Source organism: Lactuca serriola, chromosome 8 (assembly GCF_051521515.1).
Source record: "Lactuca serriola cultivar US96UC23 chromosome 8, Lser_US96UC23_V15, whole genome shotgun sequence".
NCBI lineage: Eukaryota > Viridiplantae > Streptophyta > Magnoliopsida > Asterales > Asteraceae > Lactuca > Lactuca serriola.
In genome coordinates, this window is record NC_136415.1 from 254,246,791 (window position 1) to 254,268,084 (window position 21,294).

The 21,294-nt window shown below is 36.7% G+C and overlaps 1 protein-coding gene across 1 annotated transcript; it reads right to left on the bottom strand.

Moving 5' to 3' along the window:
- Positions 1–2,524: 2,524 nt before the first annotated feature.
- Positions 2,525–7,721, bottom strand: HIK (ATP binding microtubule motor family protein). Its single transcript, XM_079013576.1, has 15 exons — positions 7,570–7,721; positions 6,451–6,727; positions 6,277–6,366; positions 6,094–6,194; positions 5,859–5,975; positions 5,688–5,769; positions 5,525–5,592; positions 5,394–5,453; positions 5,183–5,307; positions 4,897–5,095; positions 4,706–4,816; positions 4,544–4,636; positions 3,536–4,438; positions 3,095–3,426; positions 2,525–3,015 (listed from the first exon to the last, which is right to left on the bottom strand). Exons 2-15 carry the CDS (start codon positions 6,692–6,694, stop codon positions 2,688–2,690), a joined length of 2,853 nt encoding a protein of 950 aa, XP_078869702.1. The 5' UTR covers positions 6,695–6,727; positions 7,570–7,721; the 3' UTR covers positions 2,525–2,687.
- Between the last annotated feature and the right edge of the window lie 13,573 nt (positions 7,722–21,294).

Consider the following 21,294-nt stretch of genomic DNA (forward strand, 5'->3'; position numbering starts at 1 on the left):
TTATGTTAAAATAAAACGAATCAATTTTCCAAGTTTATCTATTTAATTTTTTGCATTGTTGAGTCTAGATATATATAAAAAAATAATTAATAGTTCATGAGTGGAACCAATCTGTGACCTTTGAGACTCGTTGAGTATTCCCCCCGAGAATCTTTACACTTATCCACCTATTTATAAAAGCTTAGCTGAATGGGAAGAAAATCATTATATAGGTTGCAATTATATAAAGCTTAGTTATATTTTTAGGAAAATTATATTATATAGTATTTTTCTTTTTAAAGTTGAGTCACTTGGAATTTGGCAATTAATTTTGAAACGAAATGGGGTAAATAAAATGACATAGGTGGTAGGAAATCCAAAATTGAAAGTTGTTTAAAATAAGTGGGAAACGTTTATGAGGATTGTTAGTATATAGGGCTTGGGAAGTATTAGTAAGTTCAATCAGGATTGCTCTGGGTGATGTTGTTATTCGGTGTTCTATGTGATGTATTAAAATAAGTTTTGCTTGAGGGCAAGCAAAAGACAAGTGTGGGGTATTTTGATATTGTCATATTTATACATACGTTTATGCATTATTTATTTGAGTTATATTTTGTTAAAATACAAAGATATTTGGTACTTATAATGTATAATAACTATTTAGCCGCCAAAGATGAGATTCTCAAGTAAAAAAATTAATGAACTTGAAGAAAGTTGGAAACTTGGAGCTTACATTGAGAGGAGAAGAGAGAAGGAAATTGAGCATATTGAAGTTTCCACAATGTGGGCAATTACATCCCACGACGTGGCATTTGACATCTTCTCGATTCAAGCATGAAGATGTTTTTCACTATGTGACCATCTATTGGTCACGACATGACTACGTGTCAATCATAGAATCTTCTTTGGACTTGCATGGAAGCCTTGGTACACACAGGATTAATATGTTTCCCACGATGTGACACTCATATTGTCACAATGTGGCGACTAATTTTAAGGTGAGTATATATTTCTGACTTTAGGTCAAAATCAGAAGACTTTTGGCGGGGAGTTGCGATTGAAAAGCGACTAAAACCCTTCTAAGAACCCTTGGAAGGCAGAAGAAGATTATAGATCAAGAGTTTAAGATATTAGAGCATGAATACCACATAATTCATTTGGTTTGCCTAGACTTAATCATGTAACCTAGCTTTCTATTTGATTGGGTGTTTTTCTTCTGTAATTATGGACTAATACCCTTTAACTTTCATTTAGATTAGATGATCCCTAATACTATATGTTAGTTTCTTTTTTCATAGATTATTGAAGTTGGCTTAGCTTGTGTTTGATAAATCACTACCTAATATGTTAAAGTTTCTATCTTTATTGCTTATCATTCAAGTTTGTGTGTAGTTAGATGACCACTATGATTGCATAAACTTGTTACCTAGTTAAATTAGTAGAGCTAGTGATTCATCAAATCCTAGATTAGATGATAAGTTTAGTTGCTTAAATTGTGTTAGAGAGCATTACTTGATCATAATATGTGCTTTGGTTATTTGTCTTGTTCATAGATAATTAATCCTTAGATTTATTATTTATAGCCCAAAATCTTTATAGTTAATTAAGTGTCCCGCTTGTACAAGACCATTGCCTTGCCTGGTAGAGCTCGGACTAAGACTTCTAGTAACATTTATATGGGTAACCAACTGAAATTAACCATAGGAAAAAGGGTGATTCGAAGCTAAATGGAAGTATCTTTATTTCGTGAATTTAAAATCGTCATTGTTTTTGTTTAAAAGTTTTTATTAATTAATTTAAGTTAATCTGAATTTGTAAAATCAGATAAAAACCCCCCAAATCTTTAGTTGTTTTTCTAGTTTAATGAGAAATTCTAACTAACGCATCACCAATCCTCGTTCGTGTTCTGGCATGTTCTGCGTTCCATTATATCATCTACTTTCAAAAAGAAAAGAAATTCTTGCTAACGCATTGTACTTCTGAAAACAACTCATTTATAGCGTTATACTTCTAGAAATCCACCAAGTTATAGCAATTAAAATTGTTGTAAGAGGGTAAAATGAACGTAGGATGAAATCATGTTATTTCTTACATGTAACCATATATTTATGGGTTAAATGCAAAGACATAACAACATATTTTAATTTATCTATTCATAATAGTATCGTAATTCGTTTATTTTTATACTTTGAAAAATATTATCTAATTCCCTATTACAACATCATACTTTGAAAATTTATCTAATTATAGCGGCGTCCTTAAACTGTATTCGTTTCATTGCTATCATTGTGCATATTTTTTCAAATTACATTCAGTAAAGCAGTCTAATTCTTGCATTTAACCCCCAAAAGAATGAAACTATATTGCTATTTCTTGTATTTAACCCCCAAAAAATATAAAACAGCCAAAACAAAATTTTCAGTAACATTATCTTAGTAAGAAAAAACTGACCGTAGGTTTTTCAAGTGTCTAAATAAGAAGATAAACTTAAAGTATGATGCTATTACACTAGCATTTTAACCCTATATTTTTAAGCCAGAAACAGTTTATTTAAAATCATGCTCATCAACTAGCAATAATGGAGGAGAGATTCATATTTCCAACATCCAACATTCATCATATACATTCAAAAGGAAAATAAATAAATAAAGAATGAATGCCATTCTTACTTGCCAAAAAAATAAAATGAAACCATTGAATTTTCCTTCTCACAGATTGAGAAGATTTGAGATGGGGTTCCACCCCATGATCCATGGTCGATTATCAGATGGAAGCACGAAATTAAGCTCAAACATTTCTTTAGACAAATTTCCACCTTCACGGAACCCAACAAGCTTTGCAACTATTTCAGCACTTTCTTGTACATGTTCAGCATCATGTGGATTCGTCCATAGTTTGCTTACAAATTGAATCCTACGTTGCTTTCCCTCAAGAGGTACGTCCCATTTCATGTATAGAAGTTCTCTTTCTTCTGTTGTCAAACGTGTTGTTAACCTCTTTGCTAGAAACTCCCTTTCACGCTTCAGTGACTTAAGGCTTCAGAAACAAATAATAGATAGAGTTAGTTCCAGTCTCAATCTCAGTCCAATGCATGTGTATAAGATGAAAAATTAACCTTGAAGATATGGAGATTGTGGGCCCGTCTGTAGCACCACCACGAGCCGGGGTTGCATTTCCATGTTCGGTTAAATGTTGTTCGAGCCAATTGAGTCGCCTCAGCTCCACTTCCATGTAAATCTCATCAGCTGGGTCTCCCTTAAATAGCATATAGAATTGAGTTCTATGGATGATCGAGACAAAACAGAGGTCCCATAATTCAATTATCTTCTGTCTTTGCTCTCTAAATGTGATATGCCATGGAACTGGGGACACCTCAGCTATATCTTCTGTGTTCTCATCATTTTCAACATCATATCCTGCTGCTTCATTAGCTTCCAACTCAAGCACCTGTGTCCAACAAAATAGATGATTTAATCAACATTAAGCTAAATGCAATTAATTGGCTAGATTTGTCAAAAATAGAAAGTTGAATATGAGAGTGGAGCATTTATATTACCTGGCAAACAAGTAGCTGTTTTTGGTATTGTAGTTTGGCTACACGTTCTTTGAGCTCCGTTACATAAGTTCTTATGCTTCTCACGTTCTCTTCCGCTGCATTTTGAAACAATTTCTGCATTTTCCTCATATTAACAGAACTCGAACGCCGATGTGGAGTACCTTCCTCACTCTTAACCGGAGTCTCTTTCTCCGACACTGCCGGAGTGTCACCGGTGACAGTGTCATCGTTTTCCGGCGCTCTATTTTCACTTTCCGCGTCAAATACATCCCGAGCAGATGAAAGAGGTGAACAAGGAGATCTTATAAAAGTCGGCTTGTTGACCGCATTGCTGGAGGTCAAAGGACTCGATTTTTTCTTCTTCGATTGATTTTTCATCTGATCGTTATTCGGAAGCGACATGATCAATTTATCGATCGACTTCTGGACATTTTCGAGTTGTTCTTCAAGGTTCGCGATGTTGCTCCCTTGAGAGTGAAGTCGAGTGATTTCGTCTTTTAGGTTAGCGCTAACGCTTTTGTTAACAGGGACGATGTTCTCAACGTCGACGTCTTTTGGCGGTGGTCGGATGGCGCACATATCGCGAATCTCCGCCTGTAATTTAGCGATTGTCTCGGCGGCGTCCTGGTTACCTTGTCGATGACACGCGACCTCTTTTTGAAGAACTTCTAGGGCTCTATTTGCTTCTTCACCTAACTGCTCTTGAAGGTGTTCTAGCTTCCTGATTTCGTGCATGAGTGTGAATGGAGCTGTTGAAGATTGACGCATGCTTTGTCGAACTGTTGTGTTTCGTGTTTTCTCGAAGCGCGTTGGTTCTTTTCCCTCGATGACTGATGGTAATGTCCCGGAAAACGAGAGACATTTTTTGGCTAATGGAAGTGATGATTGTGGTGGATTCGATACCTGTGAAGTGTTTATCGAGTTGAAAATTAAATTCAGTCAAATTGAACAAAACTCGGATTCCATAAAAACAAATCACATTGAGAAAAAGAGAAAGAGAAAAGGAACCTTTGGTTCTTCTTGAAGTTTACGACGTAGCTCATCCACTTGTGACACTGCCTGATCTCTTTGTCTCCTCAATTCTTCAATTTCCCTTTCCATCTAAAAAATAAAATAATATTAGAAGTCATAATCCTTGTAAAAAGCATGTCAAACACAGGGCAAAAATACCTGACGAATTTTAGAATCTTTCTCATTTGATGGATCGGGAGTACGTAACTCAGCTTCCAATCTAGAAACTTCCTTTTGCAAATGCTTAACCAATTGTTTATCCGAAACAACCTAATAAAAGATTTCAACCACAAAACAAGATTTTAGAAACTGGTAATAAATTTGAAGAAAAAAAATATACATTTATTTACCATGTTAACTTGGGCATTATTTGTTACTTCCTTTGCTCGTGTAGCAAAGAAGAGAGTATTCCTCGACTGCTCCACATGGCTAGAGGCCGGGCTCAAAGTGCATATAATAGCAGTTCGGGCATTGCCACCTAGCGAATGTTGTAGTATGCGAGTCAACTTAGAGTCTCTGTATGGAATATGTCCACTTCTTTTTCCAACACTACAAACAACAATATCTTATTAGAGAAAAAACTTTATATTTCAATAAAAAAAATTAACTAATTAAAAATTTAACATATTGATATACCTGAGCTTCCTAATTACAGTTGTGAGAGTCATCAAGCTAAGATTGATATGACACCCTTCCCTGAGTCTAGCACCATCAGCATGTGTCTGTGATGCTCTTTCACTTCCAGCTAAATCTACAAAATTCTGCACATAATTAAAGTTTAATAGTTAGTTTATGGTTTTAATAAATAACATGATTTATAGTTGATTTGAAAGGAAATGTATATTACCAGGCTTGAGACAAAGGATCTAACACAATCTGAAGTCTCCCGAAGTGTACTTTCAATTGTCTGCATTGAAGCCCAAATTTGTTACACATGACACAAAAGTCATAAATAATAAATAAATTATATATACTTACGAGTCTTATTATTTGGTGTGATCGGGAACTAGTGTCATTTAAAGCAGTTTCTCCTACTTGTCTTTGAGCTGCAAACCATAAAAAACAAATTAAAGTAAAGGAAACAAGTTTCATTCTTTCAATTTTATTTCATTTCTGTGAAAATATTGTATTATATGCTTACCTTCACAAACACTGATTAAACTTCTTAAATGTTTATCATCAGTTGCTGTTTCCTCCACTAACTTCTCAACTACTGTTCCTTTCTGCATTTAGGGTTACAGATCTTGTTAAGACAAAAGTAAGAATAAATTCTCTATTTTTAAGGAAAAATATTATTGTATATATTAATTACCTCCGGATCATCTAGAAGCTTGAGATTGCGTCCAGATTCTGAATTCAGCAAGTCTCTTACATTTTCATTGTAGATTTCTAAGCCTGATATCTTTATTCTGAAGTCTCTTTCAGGAGTCTGTATAAACAACCCAAAATAACATCAATTTACTTTGGAATACAATGTCTTGATAAAAAAAAAATGAAATAGAAGTAAGATGTTATAATAAACAAATAAAATATGGCACATAATTTACCTGCATTATGTGTTGATAAATATCATTGACAGCTTTTTCTGTGATTCCTCTCATAGTATATGTCTTTCCACTACTTGTTTGACCATAAGCAAATATGGTAGCTGTAAAACAGGGGAGATTAAATCAGTAAAACAGATATAACAATATTCAAGACAAGTAAAAAAGGTCATTAGAAAAAGGTACCATTGATGCCCATTAGAGCAGATAAAGCAACAGTCTTGACTCCATCCTCATAGACAGTTTCTGTGATTGTTGTAGGGCCAAAAACTTTATCTGCAAGAACACAAAGCTAGTTGAATTACATTATTGTATATAATTAAAATTATATGATTAACAATATCAGAAAATGAAGTTTACCAAATGTAAAGGAAGATGGTTGAGGCACACGCTCATGAGGTAGTTGTGGTTTATATACAATAGAATGATCATCAATGCATTCCCATGATACATTGTCTTTTGCCAGCTGTTCCCTTTTATTTAAAGGTCTCAATCGAACTGTTACAACAATTTTCTCTTCACGCACTCTTGATCCTCCAGGTGTTTGTATTGGTGTTTTTTCAATTTTTGAAATCGGTGTCCCAGGAACACTTCTTACTGACATCTTGTGTAGTTATCCAGTTATCCAATAGCTTATCTGTTTAGTGATTAGAGATTAGTAAAGTCTAGCCATGAACACTGTTAAAGACATGTAGACTTGTTAATTGATGTGTTTCCAAAAGAAGACATCATTCCTTAATTGGTCAAGTCTTACCCAATTATTCATCTGTTTAAACAGAAAACATCATTCCAAGCTGATGGAATTCATGTTTTCTGCCATTTTAAAGTTGCAAAGACAATTGTTGACTATATATTTGGGCATATATAAAGCCATGAAATTGTCCTTAAACATCAAGTTCACTTATAAGATGCTAACAGACTGAACCAAATCAAACCGGATTTAAGATGAAAAATCAATTCAATTTTTTATTGTAACACAATAATATCTCCTTGATTTATCAAAACATGCCATACCAAGCTCATAAAATCATTAACTAAAGTGTGCTTTAATTAGTCAACTTTTTTCTCATTAGCAGACGCCTCATTTCAAATCAATTTCAGAACTTCGTCCAAGCATCTGCTGGCGATTTCAGCTTATCATAAAAAAATTGGATAACGAGCGCATAAATCTCTATAAATCTATCGAAACAGTTTCAGCATCCAAAAATAGAGAAAGTAACCGGATAGTTTCCTAAAATTTCAACTCATCGCTGTCGGATTCCACAATTTCAAACTGACTTTTCGTATTTCAACTAAGAATGAGAAAACAAAACATAGATCTACAATCGCAATTCAGCTATATATGGAATAGATTCGAGTATACTTCATCAAATTGACAATCAAACAAATTCTACCTCAAACCCTAGATGGAAACTTAGCATAAATACAATAGAAGAAGAAAAATTACTTCAAATTAAACATCAGAAATGATTTACTCACCAAAAATCTCAAATCTTGTCAACTTGAAAGGAAATCGAGAGAGAGAATTTCGTAATGCTGTCTACGGGGTGTGCGAGTTGTGAGGTGGAAGAAAAGGGTTTTCAAATTACGAGTCTAACGGCTAGTCTCGAATATATGTAAGTGTTTGAAAAGAAAGCGTCGTCGTTTTGACAGAATTTAGACTTAACGGGCGTTTTGGTATTAAATACATTCCGACAGGCTGACCACCGATTGGGGCTTTAGCTTTCAGTTTTCAAGTAAAAGCAGTATCCTATGTTACAGTAATTGCTTTCTCCAGGTCAATATCAGGCAACTAGAAGCCTACAGTGCTTTATTCACTTGTAAACTATGCAATAAGATTCATACTTTATTCTGGATCGATGAAAAGTGTCTCTGGAAAGGGCTCAACACTTTGAAGATTGGTCCTACGTGACAATGCAAGAGCCCTTAACGCTTCAAATAATTAAAACCAAAAAATCTTTTATTATTCCGATACTTTAAAAATGTAACATGCATATTTAATTCATCATATCATTTTGTCAGTTTATGCCACAGAATGCTTTTGACATAAATTGCATAATTACATTTCTAGCCGCTACTGAAAAGATGATAAATTGTTTAGAAGTCAATTCCTTCACATATATTGACAACAAGAAAATCAAGTCGCCTAAATATGCATATTACCCTATTCAAGTTCTTTGATAGACAAAAATTGACAAAAACATATCCCCTGCTATGCCTTTTTGTTCGGATCCACGAAGACTGTGGACCACGTTTTTACTTCAAGTCATATATTGATTTTTATTTGGGAGCACATCGGTAGACGGTGGGATGTTGATTGATCTTATTCTCTTTCCATTACAAATTTAGTGGATAAATTGAACATTAATGTTGTCCAAAAGAAATGTCTCGATGCGGTTATCATTGTTACAATGCATATTTTCCCATGAAGAAGCATTTACGTGTAATATATATAAGAAATATACAATTGGACCCAATGTACAACTATAGGCTATCTAATGAACACAATAAATGGGCTAACTAAAATTATAACATACAAATACATATTACGTCTAACATATGTCGATCTCGATGTGTTTGGTGTGTTGGTGTTGAACGAGATTAGTAGAGAGGTACACTACACTAACATTATCATAGAAAACCAGAGTAGCAGTGAGAGGAGAACACTATAATTCTTGTAATAAGTTTCGAAGCCAGCTTGTTTCAGCCACCGCGTTTGTAACTCCATGGTACTCTGCCTCAGCACTAGATCTCGAAATAGTGTCCTCTCTTTTAGAAGACCATGAGAGTAAATTTAACGGAGAAAAACATAGTATCCATAGGTAGAGCGCCTGAAAGTGGGGCAGCCAGCTCATTCAACGTCCGAGTAGGCAATATGGTCGTGAGCTGGGGACACATATAAATGTAAATCATGAGCCAAGGTACCTTGAATATATCGTAGAATCCTTTTGAGAGCAGCAAAATGGGGCTCTGTGGGGTCATGCATGTAGAGGCAGACTTGTTGAACAACATATGAAATGTTTGGGCAAGTGAATGTCAAGTATTACAAAGCACCTGCAAGACTGCGATATAGAGTCAGATCCTCAACTAGGGGGCCTATACCATCAAATTTTGCAGTAGTTTCTGCAGAAGTTCGAGCGGGTTTACAATTAGACACATATGCTCGAGCCAAAATCTATGTATCATATTTTTGTTGAGAGAGAAACATTCCATGGCAATCTCTAGTGACTGAAATTCCAAGAAAGTAGTTTAAAGAGCCCAAGTCAGTCATTGAAAATTATGAACTCAAGGTGGTTATGACATGCTGAAGGAGACACGTGGAAGATGTTGTTAACATAATATCGTTAACATAAAGAAGAAGGTATGCAATATCATTTCCCTGTCTGTATATGAAAAGAGATGAATCAAACTTGCTATTGACGAAGCCAAATCGAGTAATAAACGGAGCAAATCTATGGTACCACGCTCCAGCGGCCTGCTTGATAACATAGAGAGATTTCTGCAAAAGAAAAACATGATTAGGAAGTGACGGGCTTCGAAAACCCGATGGTTGGTGCATATACACGGTCTCCTAAAGATGCCCATGCAGAAACACATTCTTCACATCCAACTGATGAATAGGCAAGTGGTGTGATACAACAAGGCTAAGAACAGTTCGGATAGTAGCCATTTTAACAACTGGACTAAATGTTTCATCGCAGTCAACGCCCAGACACTGACTGCGTCCGTTTGGTGGTATGGTTAAAGGGAGTTTGGAGGAGTATTTGGGTTATTAAACATGTTACGAGAGTCATGAATATCAAAAAAAAAAATCATATGAGGGGGGTTCATCCGGAGTCATAGATCTGAAAGGGAATGTTGTTTCATCAACAGTGAATCTCGAGATATTAATTTGTTTAGTATGGAGGTTAAGACAATGGAAGCCTTTGTGATTGGAGGTATAACCAAGGAAGATGCATAGAACAGAACAATGTTCAATTTTGTTGGTGTTGGGTAGGTGTTGTTAGCAAAGACAACCGAACATATGTAGATAAGAATATGTAGGTTTGGTACGAAAGAGTTTTCGATAAGGTGTATCGTTTTGAAGAGTAGTATATGGTAGGATTTTTAAAATATTTGTGTCCATGTAGAGAGCTTCCACCCAATATGTATGTGGAAGATGAGCTTGAAACATGAGAGTACGCAAGTAACACCTAATTTCTGAATGTTTTTATTATTGAGATAGTGGGTCATAAATGGACTGATTAAAGGCCTTGGGCTTTAATGGAATATGGTTTAGACTCTATTAGATGTTGATAATAGTGTTTATGTGATATATGCCCTTGGTTAGTGTTTTGGAGTCAAGGGGTAAAATGGGAAAATTATTGTTTCGAACTTCTTTCATGAATTAAGGATTTTAGTTTGACATGTGTTAAGCCAAAATTAACTAAATTTAAGTGTAGGGTTCATTAATACCTTTCCGTGGATATAAAGATCGCCAAAAAATGGAGTTGAAACGAAGAAGTTATGGTTGTTTGAAGTTGAGGTGGATTTGGGTGAAATTCGTGGCCACGACATCAGGATCAGAGCCCACGGCATGGGGATCAGTCAGGCCCAAGCCCATGATTGATTTTAGGGTTTTCAATGTATGTAAGCATAAGGTTCCACATTTTGGGCATTTTATCAGCCTCCATAACCTCTAGAACCCCTTGGGAGAAACCATAGCATCCACCTTTAAGATTTGGGATTCTCCTCTTTCCTCTCTTCTCTTTTAGATGCTTTTTATGATGTTTTGATGATGTTAGAGATAAAGAAGGTTCCTTTGGTTGCAAGGAATGATGCTTCAAGTTTAGAGTTAGATTAGGTGTCTAATCCCATAACTATAATTGGTATGAACTTGATTTGATAGTAGCATGGTCCTTTTGGGTTGTCTTCACTTTAGCAAGTTGACATGATGATTTTGGAGAGAGTGGTTAATAAATGATTTATTAATATATTATGAGAATAATATATTAATTAGAAATCATATTATTTAATTAGTATTGATCAGAAATTAATTTGGAATTAATTTTGGGATCAAAGGAACAGATTAAAAGAATGGGGACTGTTTTGCAAATCATTGATAGTTGCAAAATTGGGTTGCTGGACTCCTTTTGGATGGAGTGGACGAATTTCTATAGGGAGTCCTTATAGAATTCATCCAAGGCCTTCTAGTCAGAGGTCCATGGTTGCTTAAGCCCTAAGCAGGAAATTAGGGTTTCCTCTAGAAACCCTAGCAACCCATCAGCTATTTAAGGACCCCTTCACCAAGGATTTTAGGCCACTATTTCATTGAAGAAATCCTAGCCAAAATTCTGCATTATCCCTCCTTTCTCCTTCTCATCCTCTTGCTACAAGTTTTTGTGAGCCATTAGAGGTGCAACATTTGGGGCACTAAAGCTTTCAAGAGTCAAGATCAATCAATGAGTTCTTGTTATTGCTATAAAACAAGCAAGGTAATCTTCTTAACCCTTTTGATATATGAATTTCGAATCGTATATGCTAAATCTAAGGTTATTGCTTTGGAATTTCTTTTGCATGTTCAATTAGTGAAAAACTTAGATCCAAAGCAATTAGGGTTACATGAACACATAGGAGGTTGTTATGCTCAAAAACCATCATTGGTATCAGAGACTAGGATGTTTTTCAATTGAATTTGATGCTTTTGTGAATTTTCCAAAGCCGAAGCAAACAGAATTCGCATTTTGTCTGCTGAACTCGACGATTTCATTGAGGAACTCGATGAGTTCATGGCCTGACTCGACGAGTTGACTCGTCAGATGCCTGATTTTTCGATTTTAAGATCTTGTTTAATTTAGGATAATTACCATAATTCGTTTTTAATGCCTTAAATTGAATTTTCTGAATGGTAATTTGATTTCCTTATCAAATAAGAATGATTTGGTCAAATTTTAAGATAATGACAAAATTATTTGATTAATTTAATTATTTAAAATTTGATCTAGTAATTTTGAAAAGTTTCAAATTATACCCTTTAGTTTTGGAATTTAAAATTTAATTAAAAGTTTAATTTTGAAATATTAAATTCTAAAACCCTAGTATTTTAAAAGTTTAAAATACACCCTTAAACTATTATAAAATTAAAAGTTTAATACATATATATATATATATATATGTGTGTGTGTGTGTGTGTGTGTGTATGTATAAGAAAAATTCAGTCTTACCGTTAGTAATCCTCATTCATGAAGCCGGTCTATAAAGGGGGTATAAGGAAATTGCCTATAAAATAGCGGTTGAATGGGTGTCCACTTTCACCAACCGCTTCCTTGATTTGTGGATGGTCGTTAACGGAACGGGTATGATAGGACATTAATCTTCATTAATAAGTATAATGATAAATATAAAGTAACTAAATATTTTTATAAATTCTCAATCTTAGTTACTTTAGGAAAATGTGAATTTAATGCTAATCCAAGAAATTGCACATTGCACTTTGTCAAGTCGTTAGTGGAGCATGTGTGGTTAACCGGCACACTAAATTTGACTAACAAAGAGTGGCAATGGGTAGCTCGTAAATTATCATTGATCAATGGAGTGTGTGTGGTTAACCGACACATTGATTTGGTGGTGAATGACATCGAGAGTACCAAACAAATTTGTATGGTTATTCACACCTTGTTTGTGATCCTCGCTATCCCAGTCACAAACTTGAAGGGCATAATCGAGATTAAACATGCCATTGAATAGTTCAATGAATCTCAAAGAATCTAGGAATTTCATTTCATTTAAAACCTAATTCTTTTTAATTTTGTTTTTCGTGGTGGAATTAGTAAATCGTCATTTACCTACCTTCAAATAATTTATAATTGGATTACGGCATTCCTCTTTCGAATTGTGAATTATCATGTGGGGTCCTAGCCTAAATATTTCATTTTGGGTGTTATATTAAGGATTCTTTATCTAATCAAAACTTTCCCTTCTTCTTTTGCATATTGTGACAACCCGTAATTTCCATTCTGAGCAAACCATATCAAGTCAATAGAAGTTAGAACAGTTACAGTTAAATTCCAGACTTTGGGTATAAGTTTGAGTATTTCAGGAATTGCACTTAAGGAGATATCAGGAGAGTGGATGCACTAGGGTTTTGTGCAACATTGTTATTCCAAAACTCTATGATATTAGAGTTCATTCCGGGAATAAAATATTTTCTGCCAAAAATCCCAGGACTATATATAGAAATCTGAACCATATTCATTCATTAGTTACATTTCCAACTAGAGAAAAGCCAAATTCTCTCTCACGGATCTTTGGGTTTTCATCCCAAATCGTGAGTACTTCTATCTAGTTGTATTATATAGCTTAGATTGTGCCTAATAACATCAAAATCGGATAAAAACCCCAAGATTTGAGAGTTTACCGCCCAAGAACACTTGGAGAGTAAACTCTTTTATAAGGGCCAAAGTGTGCCCAATGTCCCTCCAAACCTTGGAAATGAACCTTGAGACTACCCATAGCTGGTTTAGACATCCAAAACATGAAGAATCAAGGGTTGAAAGTGAGTTCACGGCCAAGTGTGTTCTTGGGCCGTGAACTCCATTTTAAGGTGTCAAAATGCCTCAAATGTCTTCCTTAAGCCAAGAGACTAGTTTAGACATGTACCCTAATGAGTTTAGGACTAGCAAACACTCTTAGAACACCAAGAGTAAGGTGTTCACAGCCCAATAATTTCTAGGGTCGTGAACTCCAAACCATAGTGCAAAATGGTGCTATAAACTCTTCTAAAGCCTTGTACAATAGCCTAGTTTAGTTCCTAGTTAATTTAGGGATTTGAAAACACCAAAAACATCCTCTTAAAGGAGATTACGGCCGTAATCTCCAAGGGATATGGTCCCTGGGCCGTGAACATTGAGCAACGACATTTTAAGGCCTTAAACCCACCCAAACACTTGTTTAAGCCTAGAAGCACTTCACCACATAAGTTGTAATAGCTTTGAGCTTCATTTAGTGCCCCAATAGAGAGTTTACGGCCAGGAGTTTACTCCCCTGGGCTGTAAACTCCAACATACATGGTCTTTAGACCATAAACTCCCGTATGAGGTCTTGCACTCTCTTGTTGCAACCCGATAGCCTCCTAACACTTGACCAAAGTGTTTTCCGCGCATTAGGATATTTATACATTGTTAATTAGTGTTTTAAATCACTAATTATTTATATACATATGTCTTCATATGTAATTAGGATCATTGTGTGTGTCTAAAGTCTTCACTTGACACCTAGCAGTTCTACCTCTTCAGTACATCCGTATCACCCACAACAGGTGAGTTCATACCCCTTAATCAATGATTTAAATGTTTTTAAATGTTTTATGGGGGATACAAGTAGAATCATGCTAGTTATTATATCAATCACATGTGATTAATAAGCAGCATATAAATGATTTGCTACACATTAGCTGTTTTACCAAACAGTTGTTATTCAAAGGATTTTCATATACGTTTTATATGTTTAAAACTCCTGATTTAATTGTTCATTATACACTGTATGTTTCATTTCAAACTCATTTACAATTGTGTTTCAAACAAATGTTTCTTTGTATTTAAAACTGTTTTGTTAGATAAATACTTCCAACCTGTTTTATAGATTGACATCAAGTCGATCTTTTCTTAGATAGTAATCCTATTCAAAAGGTTTTACAAAACTTATTTTATGCTTTTATATTGTCAATTTCATGCCTATACATGTATGGTTATATAAGAAATATTTGAAGAACATAGGAAGGCTATTCACCCTATTTCCTTTTCGCGCTTGAGATGTGGTCTGGTGGGATATCGGGTATCCGTCCGAAGGTCGTTTAAATATTAGTTATATATCATGTGTACATATATAGCCATAAAGGTTCTTCCAGTTCAGTTCAATACCCTTGGGTAGCAAGGGTACACATCCATGTTCATACATACCAGTTACATTACTAGTAAGCTACCGTATGGGTAGTTTAGGAAGATACTAGGACTATTACTAGAACGCGATATCATACAATGAGTCAGTTCATTCATGAGTCAATACTTGCTAGATAGAGAGAGAATACACGTTACAACTAGCACACGCAGAACATTACACTACAGTACGTTACTATTACATAGATATGTTTTACATGATTACGCTTACATGAGTACGTTTACATGAGTGCGGTTACATATACTTTGATAGGACAGACATCACTAGGTGCTATAGCATAGAACAAGTTCAGGATCTAACTATACCGATGAATCACAACGCATTGTGGTAGTTATATCGGGTATACATGATCATAGTAATGTGGATGTTCACGGCTTGCGTACAGGAAGGCGTCGTGTAAAGGTCCCAAAATCCCTTTGACAGGGTAGCGTTTAGCCTGGGATCTAGCCATCATATTAGGCCTTATCCCTCAAATAAGGCAATAGGAGTATAGAGGTAGTCACTTATTACAAATACTACAGTACTTACGAGATTACCCTAGACTTAAGGTAATTAGTACGGTTGTAGTTCCACACTACTCCATAGTACTATTTCATTTTCCCATTACATTCACTTCGTGAATATTCACACGATGTACGAAAATGTAGAAACTATATTTTTGGTTAATGATAGTCAGATTTGGGAAAATACACACTCTTACAAGAGACACACACACAGACACTAGATGCCTTGGTAGAAGGATACAATTAGTAGGAAACATAGGGCTTCTTAGGATCATACAAAACATTTTCATACTTACAGTTCATATACATTTTCAATACTTACAGTTCATACACATACAAATACTTACATACAAATTAAGACACTAAAATACTTATGATCTCACCAGCTTTAAAGCTGATACTCGCTTTCAAAATAACTTGTATCCTCAGGTCAACCATAGACAGGTACCGATGCAAGGTTCAGGGAAGATGGTGCTCGTTCAAGACGCATCTTTCATTTTGATTTATGTTTTAGTGTTTATTATAATTTGACAGAACACACTTGTATTAAAATTATATTATTGATGCAATGGATGATGTTGTTGCTTGTTTAGTACTTTTCATTGTTGTGATACTGTACATGACGTCCTCCGCCCCAGAACGTTTCCGCTGTTCTTGGTTTTGGGGTGTGACAGATTGGTATCAGAGCATTGTTTATAGTGAATTAAGTATATCAACCCATAAAAGATATACTAACTATAAATACATTGGGATTAAAATACTCTTACCAAGAGTTTATACTTTAAATAATAAAATATTTAAGTAAGTATACGTGCCTGCATTCATACTAAAATCAGTGTCACTAGGACAGTACAAAAGAATTACGATTGTTGGGTAACACAGGTGGACTTGGAGACATATGGTCAAAACTGGGAAGATATAGCCTGATCACCTATATTATCCGAGGGTTGACTAGCATGTGCCTAAGTGTAGTTGTGTGGTTGCAACAAGTCTAAAATCTTACCAACAATACCACAATGAGAACAGTAGAACATAACATTAAATTTAAAATACCGTAGGGGTATTTGGTGTTACTATCAGTACTTTATACTTAGGAACTAAAACGGGATCTTCATTACCAAGTTGATAGTTGCTAAGTGGATACACTAAGGCTATATGTAATTAGGATGTTATAGACTTAGAATCTGTGAAAATTTTGCTTTACCCCTATTCTGTGTGAATTTGGAGTTACGATCACTTATTCAAAGGCCTATCCTGTTTCAATTACATATAACTGGTATGCACTTCACAAATAGTGATGTAACTAATGAAGATTTTCTAAATAATTATCTAGATAGTTCGTCTAATGATTATTCTCTTACCCCAATTCTCGCATAGATAACATGGATGGACTCCATCCCCACGGCAACCAGTACCTTCCGAATGAGGTCATTGCTGGATGGTTTTAACAAGAGCTAGAGAATGATCATCCTATCCCTGTGAATGATCACCATGATGAAGACCTTTCGGACGATGCTAACTCCGAACCCGAGGTTGAAAACCTACCCAAAACAGCTCCCTTTCCAATTCCTAACCCTCGTCCGACTTTTCATGGCCCGACGCCTGAGTGGGTGGAATGCTTGGAAACATGGAGCCAAGGACAAGATCAGCCCATGCCATTTAATGGTTACCGAAGCTTTTATAACCTAAACAATGAGGGCTCAGCAGACAGAATCTTGCCAATCTTGGTCCGCAGAGTGGCCCGAAATGAGATTCAAGGCAGGACAACCCTACATCAGATCACAGAAGTTGTCGCCGATGCGAGAATGCATACCCTCCGCACCATTCGTCTAGAAGATGCTCGCGAGAGATCTGAGAGAAAACATGAAACCATGTTGCAAGCACTAACTGAATCACGAGCCGAAGTCATAGAACTCCGAGTACGCCAGAGGGTGTACGGAAGACACCTACTTGATGTGGAACGCCAACTGGCTGAACTGAGAGTTCACCAGAGGGATGACCGTTGCCAGTAGTAGGTGCCTTACTTTATTTTCCTTGTTAGAAAGGAATCGTTTTCTGTCTATGCCCAATGTGGCATTTTCTATGAAACTATCTTGTACCATAAGTACTTTTGGTTAGGTCTTTATGCTGTCAAGGACTATCTTCTCTGGATATGATGTAAGACCTTTTTACAAGGTCATTTTCCCGAACTTTTACGTCGTGAATATCAAAGATATTGACAGTCGGCTAACTTCTGTGTCATTCTTTATTCAAGTACTCTTATCATACTTTCATTGGAGTCTATTTGAAACATGCTTTAGTCAAGTCATTGGACTATAGTAATTTAGCTCCGGAGACATCTCCAAGTCTCTTTTAGTGGTTGGGTCATGTTATTCACCAACCAACGATACCTCGGCTTGAACGACAAACGTCTTGAGACCAGTGTTCGAACTTACATCCACTCATCACTAGGACTACATCATAGGGATGTAGGTCAACCCTTCATAAACACACTTCCACTCAGTACTAGGACTGCATCATAGAGATGTAGGTCAAACCTTCGTGAACATACTTCCATTCCGTGCTAGGACCGCATCATAGAGATGTAGGTCAAACTTTCGAGAACATAGTCTTACTCTTTACTTGAACAATCGAAGTACCTCTAGGGTCAACCAGAATCGCTCACAAAATCCTTATCTTTCGTGTTACAGAATCATGTCGTCATCCAGAAACAATCAGCCGAGCAACGAAACCTCTACTTTTCCTATGGACGCCGCTACTTTTCAAGTCGCTGTTACAGCTGCCGTGATGGCTGCCATGACAGCTGTCCTTGCAAATCGCAGCACTGTCAACGCAACCAAGACTGAAAAAGGAGTTGACAATCCCGATCGTGTTAACGATCCGAGAAATCAACAAATAGTAACAGTCGCCACCGCTCAAAACAACAACTCAGAGTTCAAGAAACGAAAACGTCAAGCCCAAGTAGAACGCAAGTGATTTCAGAGAATTGCCATGCAACAACCACAAGTGGAAACCTCTGCCATCCCAGTACCGATCAGACCATATAAAGGGACACTCCCGAAGTGCGACCGGTGCAACTACCACCACAAAGGAATTTGCCGAGCCTGGCAATGCAATAATTGCAACAAGATGGGGCACATTGCTCGTTTCTGTAGAACTACCTCCACCACTGGAGCAAGCCTTGTTTGCTATAGTTGTGGTGAGGCAGGGCACTATTACAGAAATTGTCCAAAGGAGAAGATCAACGAAAGCAACCGTGTCCCCATAACTCCTACTCGACACTTCACTTCCACCACTGATGTTGGTGCTGTCCAGGTATGTCACCAATGCGGTGAAATTGGACACTTCAAGAAGGATTGACCGATAGCGCAAAACTCTGGCGCAGACGGGAATATTCTCAGGATCACAGCTGCAGGAGAGCCTACTCCGGACCCACGTTAATGTAATTTAGGCGTTTCATTGTAACAGACTCATAAACCATCCAAAACTAGTGCAACTAGAGTCTCATCTTTTGCGGGATCCTGTCGGTATAGGGATGCTCGTGTTGCGTATACTTATCTTTTGTAGTATACCTCATTCGCAGCAATAGTCTTGTAGTAAGTCTAAAGTATTGTAACTCTGTTGTTGGTTGCATTGTGGTGTTTGTCTGTAACGCCTTATGTTCAAATCTAATGTCTTTAGTTTCCGTATGATTTCGACTTTATCATACGACTCGAGTAAATTTGATCCTCGCAATACCAGCTTCATACGTACATCTCTTTCTCAGTAAACGTCTTTTAGCAAAGCCATCATTACAGAACACCGAAGTACTCATGCATAGAGTACCTCATAGTTATTTTTCTTTCCGAAGAAATCCCCGAAGTACCACTCGTACAGTACGTCAAGTTCAAATCCAAAGATCCATACGGTTGACCTGTCGCTGAAGAATGTATACATAGGGGTGATATATAATCAAGGTTCTACAGGTTTAGAATTGATGATTCCACTTTAACTTCTTTTTCCTTGATAGGATATGAGCTTAAAGAAGAATCAGTTATTCGAATACCTTTTCAATCTTAATTATATACGACTCGTATACACGATATTGTGATCGTTGAACGAAGTATGAATTCTAATATGAACTTTAGGACGGAGACTGCCCAAGATTACGAGTATCGCATCGTCATGTGAACAAACTTAGAATCCAGTATGACTCCTGTAAACAGATCGTTCTACAGTCTAAACACCTATGGAGATACAAGAACAACCTGGACAACTTAGCGAACTACATAGAAATAGAATTAGAAGACTAGGCTTCTCACCCTGAAGAACCCCGGCCTTATTCTTCCAGAGATCGATGGATTGTTGCATCGTATGTTCCTCGGCTATCGAGGACTCCGTCAAGATTTCCATTAGAAATCGTTATCTCTGCATCGCATAGATGAATTGGTTGAGCAAACACAAGGAAAGAATTACTTTCAGGAATGGACCTGAGATCCGAATATCACCAATTCGTGTGTTAGGAAAGGATGTCCGAGAGACTACCTTCTAAACTCGATGCGGACACTTCGAGTCCGTAGTGATACCCCTCGGATAGGACCAATACGCCCATAGTATTCATGAGTTTAATGAATAGGGTCCGTCTTTCTTACTTGGATCAGTTTGTCATTTCTCCATGTGATGACTTACTTATCTACCCTCGTACTAAGAAGGAACCCGTGGAAACATTACCCTCGGAGATACTTTTCGCAAAGTTCTCTGAACTCGAGTTTTGGAATTGAAGAGTCAAAATTTCCTAAGACACACTATTAGTGATGTGGAAATTCTTGAGTACTCTGGCAATTTATCCGAAACCGTTGGGAATTGGTCGGCACCGAAGACGCCGACAAAAATTCGCCAAATTCTAGGTCTTATAGACCTACTGTCTTAGTTCATCCAGAACCCCTCGCAAATCACAGAAAACCGTACGACCTTGACCCAGCAAGGAGTGGCCCTTGACTGGGAAGTTAAACAAGAAAAGGAAACCTTAGAGATTCCAAGTGAGATACCAAGTTCTTTAAGAAAACTCACTCTGGGAATGGCTTAATACGCTTCGTAAAGCATGGAAAGCTAAATCCAAGATAGATAGGACCTCCGAATTCTTACCAGAATCGGTCATGTACCTCGCACAAACTAGACCTACTCCGCGAACTCAGTAATGTACATTTACTCTTCGCGTCTCAATCGTGAAACCGTACCTTTCCGTTAGGACTCTTGTAAGTCCACTCGTCGAGATCCTCGCCTTCGTATTAGAACAGTAGTGACCCTCGACCGAGAAGTCAAGCGGACAAAGCAACATCGTCGCCAGTTAGTGAAGGTTCGTTGGGATACCAACCGAGGACCCGATTTCACTTGGGAGCGCGAGAACCAATCGATTAGGAAGTCCCCACCTCATGACTCGATCATTCGTACCTACTTCCTTGCCTAAATTCTAATTTCGGGATGAAATTCACTTTAACAGGGGGATGATGTGACAACCCGAAATTTCCATTCTGAATAAACCATATCAAATTCAATAGAAGTTAGAACAGTTAGAGTGAAATTCAAGACTTTAGGTATAAGTTTGAGTATTTCAGGAATTGCACTTAAGGAGATATCAGGAGAGTGGATGGACTAAGGTTTTGTGCAACACTGTTATTCCAAAACTCTATGATATTAGAGTTCATTCCGGGAATAAAATATTTTCTGCCAAAAATCTCAGGACTAAATTAGCTATGATTTGGACTTAGGCATTTAAGGGCCCAATTCC

Excerpts from the sequence above, each read along its gene's own strand:
- HIK (XM_079013576.1), bottom strand. The coding sequence starts at position 6,694 with ATGTCAGTAAGAAGTGTTCCTGGGACACCGATTTCAAAAATTGAAAAA. Across the intron at positions 5,308-5,393 it reads GATCCTTTGTCTCAAGCCTG|AATTTTGTAGATTTAGCTGG; the intron begins GTAATATACATT and ends AATTATGTGCAG. Across the intron at positions 5,096-5,182 it reads ACTGTAATTAGGAAGCTCAG|TGTTGGAAAAAGAAGTGGAC; the intron begins GTATATCAATAT and ends TGTTGTTTGTAG.